Raw genomic sequence first — 10,276 nt, forward strand, 5'->3', positions numbered from 1 at the left:
ATATATCAATTTTATTTTTTCATATTTATATATTTTTTAACTTTTTTTTTTTTTTTTGTTCTTATCAAACTTTGATGGATGTAACATTTTTTTATAAGATTGTTTTTCTTACAAAATTATCAAATAATTTTTACAAAATTGATTTTTTTTTTTTTTTTGGTCATAAATTTGTTCATTAATTTCAACTCATAAAAGTAAGTAGAGGGATTTAAGAACGCAATCATAAATTGAAGTGAAAAATTATAGAATTTCGGGAAATAATGTGGAGGCGGGTGAATTAGGAAGTTCTTCGCTCATTCATTACGTGATATATATATATATATTCAATTGCATGTGGATTCATCGTCCTAAGGATATATAAAATACAAATTTATGAGCAGAAGCTGGATCTGTGCAGAATCTCCTCGTTTTACTCTACTCTTCTACTCAATCGAACCCTTTCATACTCATTTCTGAATCAAGAACTTGAAGCTGTAATCAAATCAATCCGTTCATAGTCGCTCCCTAATTTCTGAGTTTTTTTGTTCTTTTCACTCTTCCAGGTATGTTGATTTCGTCTTGTTTTCCACCGTGTTTCGTATTTGATTCGATTTTCATCGGACAGATTGTTTGCTTATTGAGAATTGCTCTTTCTTCCGCTGGAATGGATCTTTCTTTTCGATTTAGCTTCTCGCATTCGTAAACGTTATGGCGTATGAATTAATAGCATCGGAAACTTTTAGATATATTTCTTAGTTCTAAGCTGTTTATCTGAGGATTTTTTAGTGATTATGTTGTTTTTCATTTGGTTTCCGAAGTTTTCGAGTTGAGAATGTTGAAGCCCTTGCACCGAGGTGTTTCTGGGACAAGGATCTGTGAGGGTAGCCGTGACTTAAATGGAACTGAGAAGGGAGATTTTGATGCGAAGTGTTCTTCATATGAAAGTGATGAAATGTTTAGGTTCTTGTCTGATTCGTTCGTATTGGGAACTCTAAGAAATCAGCACAAGTTAGCTAAGCAAATGTTGAGCTTCAGCATACCGTTGATTGTTCTTGTAATCTTCTTTGGATTGTTTTGGTGGTCTGTATCTATTTCGACTTCATCCAGACTTCACGCAGCTCGTAGTTACGATAAAATTCAAGAACAGGTTGTTTTATACCTTTCTGAGATTGGGGAGCTTGCTCTTGGTCCTTCAAGGTTAAGAGAATTGGAGTTCTGTTCCCAAGATTTTGAAAACCATGTTCCTTGTTTTAGTGCTCGAGAAAACCCTGACTCGGGATATGCCGATCGTTCTTGTGAGCTAGAACCAAAGCAAAATTGCATTGTACCACCTCCTGTGAAGTACAGGGTTCCTCTTAGATGGCCCATTGGAAGAGATGTTATCTGGTTTGCGAACGTAAAAATGACTGCTGACGAAGTCCTCTCTTCGGGAAGCATGACCAAGAGGTTGGTCTGTAGATTAGCTATTCTTGTCTCTTTAGTTGATGTGATGACTGTCCTCTGAATATTAACAATAGTTTTGTGTTTACAGGATGATGATGATGGAGGAAGAGCAGATATCGTTCCGTTCTGATTCTTCGATGTTTGAAGGGATAGAAGATTACTCCCACCAAATTGCAGGGATGATTGGGCTGAGAAATGTATCTAATTTCATACAAGCTGGAGTAAGTAAATGTACATTAGAGCTAGCAAGCTTAGCTCAGATCATTAGTCCGTTCACCTGTCCAATATCATGGTCGACGTACTGATCTTGAAAATTTTGCAGATAAGAACTATTCTCGATATTGGATGTGGTTATGGTAGCTTTGGAGCTCATCTCTTTTCGAAACAGCTTTTGACCATGTGCATAGCAAATTATGAAACATCTGGCAGTCAAGTTCAACTAACGCTCGAGCGAGGTCTTCCTGCAATGCTAAGTTCTTTTGCTTCAAAACAGTTGCCATATCCATCTTTCTCCTTCGATATGGTTCATTGTGCGCAATGTGGTATCGATTGGGACCTAAAAGGTATCAGTCAAAACTTAATACTTCTCATGATATTGTTTATGCAAAAACTGTGCGTTATGGGCATGGGACGCGTAATTCTTTAGTTTTAGAGCCTTGATTTTGACTAGAACACGATTCTCAATCGGGCTTCATTGAGCATATCAATTGATCACTTGGTACAGATGGTATCTATTTAACTGAAGTCGACAGAGTCTTAAGGCCCGGGGGATATTTTGTTTGGATGTCGCCAATTGCCGATGCTCAGAGCTTCCTCCACAACAAAACCAATCTGAAAAAGTGGAACGCTGTTCGTGATTTTACCGAGAGCCTCTGCTGGGAAATGCTGTCCCAACTAGACAAAACTGTGGTATGGAAAAAAACTAGCAAATCAAGCTGTTATCATTCGAGGTACACGCCGTTTAGGAAAATTTCTATTGGTGGTCGTTAAATTTGTCTATAGACAAGTATCCTGATCGTTTGCGATACGCTGCTTGCAATTCTAGGAAGCCTAGTTCGGGTCCTCCACTATGTCGTAAAGGCCATTATGTCGAATCTCCATATTATCGTCCCCTCGAAAACTGCATTGGTGGAACAAAAAGCTCTAGGTGGTTTCCTGTTGAACAGAGGACATGGCCTTCTAGAGCTAACTTAAACAAGAGTAAACTTGCAGTTTATGGTAATCATGGTGGACTAAGGATGAATTTCTTAATCACTGGACGTCTTTACTTGTTTACGAAGTTTAAGTTTTTTCTCAGGAGTACAATGGGAAGATTTTGCTGAAGATTCCATGAAATGGAAAATGGCCGTCAATGATTATTGGCCTCTTATGTCGCCACTGATATTCTCAGATCACCCGAAGAGACCCGGCGATGACGATCCTTCGCCCCCATATAACATGCTGCGTAACGTGCTAGACATGAATGCTCAGTTTGGAGGATTCAATTCAGCCCTGTTGGAATCTGGCAAGGATGTATGGGTCATGAATGCAGTTCCAACAACTGGATCTAATCACCTTCCATTGATCGTCGACAGAGGCTTTCTTGGTGTATTACACGATTGGTAATACTATTACTTCGTCCCGTCCTATCCAATCCAATTGAATGTCGAGTACACCGTATAATTCGAATACAGTCTACATGTTCCTTCCTGTTTATGAATTTGTTCTTTCCCTTTCAGGTGTGAAGCATTCCCTACATATCCTAGAACATACGATATGGTGCACGCAGACGGTATTTTATCCCTTGAAGCTTTACGACATCGTTGCAGTATGCTTGATCTGTTATCCGAGATCGATCGGTTACTTCGTCCTGAGGTAATCCTTATACATATAATTATCATACATAGACACAACTATAATTACTCCAGTTGGGTTCATGGTTTAGGTGGGTCCTTGCAAGTGACCTAATAAGATATCCCAAATTTTCATAATCATATCAGATCTTGTCTGTGGTTTTATGTGCCGTAAACTATAAGCTTTAAGCAGCTAATCTTAAATGCTCATGAAATAAATGCATTAATGTTAAAGGTAAAGATTCAAGTAATCAACATTTTGGTCTCCTGAATTTCTTCATTGAATCCAATCACCATGTTAAATCAAATGCTGGCTGGTTGTTTCAATGTATGATAATGTGATTGTTTATGATGAACTGCAGGGTTGGGTGATAATACACGACACCACGAACCTCATCGAATCGGCAAGAATGTTAACGACACAGCTGAAATGGGATGCTCGAGTTATCGAGAGCGATAGCAACATGGACAAAAGATTGCTCGTCTGCCAGAAACCGTTCTTAAAGAAGATAGCGAATTCGTAACGAATTTCGATCAAGGAAAATTAGGTTGCGGAATGAATTCGTCTTGCAGTTCATAGATTAACCAAATTGTAGAAAAAAGGTTAAACTTTACATAATTTATTAATGAATTGTTCTTTTCATTATTGCAATAATCTATACATTTGAAAATAGCTGCAAAAATCCAACTGGTGACTCAAAAGACGACAAAAGACAAACGGATTAATCCACCTTAGGACAGCAACTGCCAATTCATTTCTCAGTTGTCCACATCAAAGCTCGTCTTTTTCTTAAATATTCACTGCAATCTCTCTTTTTTCAGGTATTTATCGGCAACTCCGATTGGAAGACGACTTTAAAATAACGGTAGGAGAAGAAGGTGACGTCGTTGAAGTAGAAAGTTCCAAGAATCATAGCTCCCGCTTCTTCTATGCCAGCTATATTTTCTATGCATTCATCAGGTCCAGCTACTTGTACTCGCTGCCAACTTGCTAGAAGCACCTCCGCCTCTGTAGCTACCGAATCCCCTGGTCAATAGCTTGACTAATGCACTAATGTCCTGATTCGAGATTTGAAAATGAGAAACTGTGTTATCATCGTATTTAATTTTATGTTCTAACATATTCAAAACTTCTTAAAATTAAACGATCTATTATATAAAAATTAAATTTTACTTCTAATCAAACTCTAAACTTCCAATTCGATACCCAGTATGCTCGTGAATTCACACAAAATAACAATAATCAAGATAGATCGAGATTCCATAAAAAGATAGATATAAAGCTTAGTCAAATATAGCAAATAATGTGGTTCTCATATGGGTCATGTGCATGTGGGACTATATAATATAATATATATATATATATAGACAAAATAATGACATTTCCATTAATGTCATCAACAAATTTATATGAAAATAAAATAAATTGAGAAAGTTAGATCCAAACGGAATTTTATTTTAGTCCCTAAAATTTTAAAATATTTATATTAGTCTTCGAAATTTCTTCGATTTTTATTTTCGAACTCTAAAAAATTTGAATTTAATTTGAATGAAGATTTGGAGTCATATAAGCTATGACAATTGTGCCACTAACTTCTTTTGCACATGCAATAATGAGCGTGATTGAAGGCTTTTTTAAGGATGTCTTTTGGCTTTGACCTTCATCCCATTTAGCCCTAAAATGTTACACCAATCATCCTTTCCCGATTCCCCAGTTCGATTCAATTTATGATTAGACCTTATCGATAATCAAGTTGTGACAGTTGGTAAAAATACACATAGATCCAGCAAGTCGATTAAGACCCGATAAAAATAATTATTTTAATCAAATTACTAGACTTAAATTAAAACTTCGTCACAAATACGAGTATAGCTCAATTGACATAAAACACGTCGTTTCAAAAAAAAATGGTAAGATTCAAATTTGTTATTATTTATATTATTATTATTAAAAAAATATTTTGTTTTAAAAAATAAAATGGTCAACTATTTTTTAGCGAGTATATATGAATTATTATATAAAATGTCAAAAGATTGAAATTAAGATATATATGACTTTATTGCAATAATATAAAGCTTATTAAAATTAAATTTATATAAATAAAAATGGTAAAACTAGAGAAAGCTTGAATTTTGAATTATATGATTATACTAAAAACTAAAATTAAGCTATAAAAAATAAATAAATAGGAGAAAAACATAATTATATATAATAAATTATTAAATAAAAATGAGTTAATTATTTAAACACAAAAATTTGGTCGGAAACATATAAACACGGATTTTAAATTAAAAATTAATAAATAATTTTTTTAAGATTAAACTTACCAACACTATTTTCAATTAATTGATTGTTTTTAAAATTCAAGTTATTCAGAAAAGAACAAATATAAATTTTTTAAAATAAATTTTTTATTTTCAGAATTTGACTAAAATTAAAAAATAAAAAGGATTTTATTTATTTATTTATTTAAAAAATTTAGTGACAGAGACGTCTCGTAATTGGAGTTGTTTGTTTAGCTGACAAAAGTAGGTAAATTGGGTAGTGGTTGCTGTTAACAACCCAAACTATTTATTTCTATAATAACCCAATTTCAATTCTCATAATAATAATAATAATAATAATAATAATAATAATAATAATACAATAAAATAATTTCGTTTTAATTTTAAAAAAATAAAAAAATAACACTTTATTCTCGAGATTAGGGCTAACCTAAATTAACTCGAAAATAGAGTTACAACCCAACCTTACCCTAAGATTCAATAACCCAACTGGAGAAATAAGGTTAGTTTGTGAAATCTATTTTAATTACTGGTGTCGCTAATTCAACCAACCCAAAATTTTAAGTGAGCTATTTTTGGAATTTAACCCGTTTTTTAATAATTATTATTAACCAAATTCTAAAAAGACAATATTATAGGAGCTGGTGGGATTATACTATTTTTCAATTTTTTTTAATTTTCATTTAAATTAAGAGAGAGAAATAGAATTATCCAGCTCATTTAACAATTTTATTTAACTAAATTTAATTTTAAATAAATAAATAAATAAATAAATAAAAGACAATAATTCTAATTACCGGCGCCAGAGTCTCTGTTCACAGCTGTTAATTAACGGACATTGCAAGAGGCCAACAACATCGACCATTTTCAGTTCCAGAATTACAATTCCTCTCCCATGGCCGCCGCCATCTCTCCATAAATCCCTTCCCATTTGTCTCATTCATGAACAACATCACCGGCCGCTTCCCTCTCCGCCGTACTCCGCCTTCCTCCTCTTAATCGACCCGGCGGCGCCCATGGCTGAAAATTTCTCCAACACACACCCGCCGCCCTTCGGCGACACCACCTGGACCAAACTCTTCGTCGGAGGCCTCGCCTGGGAGACACAATCCGATGAAATGCGCGCCTTCTTCCAACAATTTGGGGAAATTCTTGAAGCTGTCATAATCCATGATAAGAACACCGGCAAATCCAAGGGCTACGGATTCGTAAGTGTTCCTTAATTCCTTCGATTTGTCGTTTTTTTTTAATAAAAAAAATTTAATTTAATTTTTGTTCTGATTAATTAGGTCACTTTTAGAGATCCTGATTCGGCTAGAAGGGCGTGTGCTAATCCTAATCCGATTATTTGTGGGAGGAGGGCTAATTGTAACATCGCCGCCTTCGGCCGGGCTCGTCCTCCGCCGCCGCCGCCGCTGCTACTTGGAGGTTTCCACCCCGATCGCCTTCCGTACCTGAATTAATTTTCGTGAATTTTTTAATTGGTTGACATTTTAAATTGGTGGAATTGTACAGGACGAAATCAAATTGGGAATCTTCAAACTGCAAGTGCGGCTGCAGGGTCTTACGGTGGGTTACTGACGCCGTATCCTCCGCCGCCGTCCCCGCCGCCGCCGCAGATCATGTTCCCAGCGTATAGGTACGTTTGCATGGTCCTGCAACACCCCACAGCGTTTTGGACGGCGACAACTTTTTAAGGAAAAACCATTTTGCTGGACAACAAGTCAAATGTTTATCCAATNAAAAAAAAAAAAAAAAAAAAAAAAAAAAAAAAAAAAAACTTGTTCTTATCCTTTTTTAATTTTTAATTATTTAATTATTTAATTTTAATTTTTTTTTGTTGCAGATACCGATCCTACGCCCCAAATTACACACTTCCTTACCATCAAGTAGGCCATTTTCTCTTAATTTTCAGTTTATTTATTTATTTATTAAATTTTATTTGGGTCCCACAACTTTTTCTATTTTTAATTTTTTTAATATCTATTTTAATTCTTCCACCGTCAATTATTGACATAATTTTTCACCTCATCATTGTACTGACCTAAACAAAGTGAAACTTCGATCTCGACCCCGACCCAATGAGCATAAGATACTATTTGACTCTAGATAAGTTGACCCAATGTTTAATAGCCAACTCCATAGTTCAATTTTTGAGCTTGATTCATTGGACTAACATGTTAACGTTGAACTGTACTTGTTTTGACAGGCTATTTATAACCCACAACTTCAATCGGCTCAGTTGTACCAACCGTCACCATGTTCTTCTTCTTATGGCTATGGCTATGGCTATGGCTATCCTTCTTCTTCTTCACCGTCACCAAGGGGAGCATTTCCCGTACATGGCTACGAGCATGGGCATGTGCATGGACATGGTCCTTCTTCTCCATTGTCATCCTCACCTTCATACTTCCCTTACTATACAAATTACACCCACATGCAACAACCGTTATTCTACGCTCACATGCACCAGATCGCCACTCCCACTACTGGTAAATTTATATAATTCTTCGCTCTTTTAATTAATTAATTAATTTTATATCATTATTCCCTATTTTAATTGCATCACCAAATTATGATTATCCCATGTGACGAATGAACAGTCTGTGATTAGAAGTTATTAGGGTTAAGTAATGATATTTTTTTAAAAAATTAATTTTTAAATATATTTTAAAAAAAATTAATATGTTACCACCTTTAGAAATTTTAAAAATTTATGGTATTTTTAGACACAAATTTACGTATACTGGGTCGGAGAAATCTTTTAAACAAATTCTAAATTTTGAATTAGTCGGGTCATTACCAAACAATCCATATAGAGTTTACAACGTTAACCCTTTAATTTCAGTTTTTGTTGATTTTTGTTGTCGGGTTATTCTTTTATATATATTTATCGGTTATAATGTATCACTATCATCAGTTACAGACGTCGATAATTGTTAATGTAAAAAGTACGGTTGAGTTGAGTTGTAATTAATATATAGGTCGGAAGTTAGAAAGCTTATGTATAATTTGAATGTTGGTTCAGGTAGACAGAGTCCAACAGAGACCGAAGGAGGGGCCAGTGGCTCTAATACCCCAAATACTTGTTAGAATTATCTTGTTCATATTATATTATTAATTATAATTATAATTATATTGAACCATATTTTTCTATTTTATTATTTTCTTAAATATCATTTTAGTTCACTTTTTAAAAAATCATTTCACATTTAAAATATTCTTAAATTAATCAATAAATAAGTTTTTGTCATATATTGACGGTAATATTTTTTAAATTTTTATTTTTTTTTTATTTTTATGGAAGGATGAACTAAATTAAAAATAAATAAATAAATTTTTATTAATTTAGTCCATTTTTTTTTATTTTTATCTCTTTTTTTTTTCAATTGAAATTTGAGCATGATATTTTATTTATTAAATTTCTTAAAATAAATTTTCTTTGTACAAATATAAATCAAAATAAAAAAGGAATCAAATTAGACCTCGATGAAAACTAATAATAATAAATAAAAATGACGTCACATGACCAACCACCTCTTTCTCTCAAACTTACTAAAACCCCCGTGGGTCAAACGAGCGTAAACACCAATAAGTTACAGGATCGTACAACGTCGGCGTATCCTGAATAAGCCCCCTTCCCATATCCACCGGCGAAGAGGCGTTTCCGGCCAATAGCATACCGTCGAGACCAACATCAGCGTTGGGCAGTAGGGAGCAGTGATGTTTGTGGACCGTAAATGGGCTAGTGAATTGACCAAGCCCACTAACCCGAAGACTGAGTCACTGAATTTTCAATACATATGAAAGTTGAATTCGATTGTCGTCTCAATCATTGTAGGACAAAAATCGCTCGTTCATGTAAAATGTGTTACTAATAATAAAAATATTTATTTTTTTTAACTATAAAGGAATAAAAATATTAGTGAAATTCCAGATATATATTTATTATTTTTTGGAAGTGAAAAAAGTGAATTGGGATGGGAAATAATAATTGAATTTAAATGGAAAAAGCATAAAGTGAGGACAATAATGGGTTGGCGCAGAAGAATCTGTACGCCAAAATAAAATGTCCTTGCCCTTATCCAAAATGCACTATGGGCTCAATGTTCGGGTCGCCTTCCTTCCCGACATGTCGTTCTTTAAACACCATCGCTTTTTATGGAAGAACGAGACTTTTAGATCTAAATTATTTAAAATAAAAAAAACCCAAAAACTATAGGAATCAAAGATTACGTTGATGATTATAAAAGTAAATAAAACTTGTTTTTGAAACTCGTGATTCGAATTACTCTACAATATAGTTTGATCAAGAATACTTGTGTAACGGCCCAGATCCACTGCTAGTCCTCCTTGGGCTTCCTCTCAAGGCTTTAAAACGTGTTTGCTAGGGGAAGGTTTCCACACCCTTATAAATAGTGGTTTGTTCTTCTCTCCAACCAATGTAGAACATCACAATCCACTCCCCTTCAGGACCAACGTCCTCGCTGGCACTCTTTCTTTCCTTCAATCGATGTGGAACCGCCCCCAAATCCACTCCATTTGGGGCCAGCATCCTTACTGGTACACCGCCTAGTGTCTTCCCCCCTCCTCACAAGGGTGTGGAAACCTTCCTTTAGTAGATGCATTTTAAAGCCTTGAGGGGAAGCCCGAAAGGAAAAGCCCAAATAGGACAATATCTGCTCGTGGTGGATTTAGGACGTTACAACTTGAATGACTTTACCATGCAAGTCTAA

General features: G+C 34.6%; 2 protein-coding genes across 3 annotated transcripts; both read left to right on the plus strand.

The window, feature by feature from the left end:
- The first annotated feature begins 156 nt into the window (after positions 1–156).
- Positions 157–4,377, plus strand: LOC111805303 (probable pectin methyltransferase QUA2). 2 transcript variants are annotated; one of them, XR_002816649.1, is made up of 10 exons: positions 157–542; positions 798–1,425; positions 1,511–1,643; positions 1,745–1,985; positions 2,147–2,372; positions 2,468–2,640; positions 2,720–3,023; positions 3,141–3,276; positions 3,617–3,857; positions 4,077–4,377. XR_002816649.1 is itself a non-coding variant. In XM_023690305.1 (10 exons), exons 2-9 carry the CDS (start codon positions 812–814, stop codon positions 3,776–3,778), a joined length of 1,989 nt encoding a protein of 662 aa, XP_023546073.1. In that variant the 5' UTR covers positions 157–542; positions 798–811; the 3' UTR covers positions 3,779–3,802; positions 4,077–4,377. The 2 variants fall into 2 exon arrangements, 1 of the variants encoding a protein (XP_023546073.1); XM_023690305.1 differs by having other exon boundaries at positions 3,617–3,802.
- A 1,996-nt stretch (positions 4,378–6,373) lies between these two features.
- Positions 6,374–8,686, plus strand: LOC111805305 (RNA-binding protein 38-like). The gene is made up of 6 exons (XM_023690308.1): positions 6,374–6,748; positions 6,830–6,968; positions 7,056–7,179; positions 7,387–7,429; positions 7,750–8,032; positions 8,569–8,686. The coding sequence occupies exons 1-6, from the start codon at positions 6,557–6,559 to the stop codon at positions 8,631–8,633; spliced, it is 846 nt and encodes a 281-aa protein (XP_023546076.1). The 5' UTR covers positions 6,374–6,556; the 3' UTR covers positions 8,634–8,686.
- The last annotated feature ends 1,590 nt before the right edge of the window (positions 8,687–10,276 follow it).

The sequence above is a fragment of the Cucurbita pepo genome, chromosome LG11, assembly GCF_002806865.2.
Source record: "Cucurbita pepo subsp. pepo cultivar mu-cu-16 chromosome LG11, ASM280686v2, whole genome shotgun sequence".
NCBI lineage: Eukaryota > Viridiplantae > Streptophyta > Magnoliopsida > Cucurbitales > Cucurbitaceae > Cucurbita > Cucurbita pepo.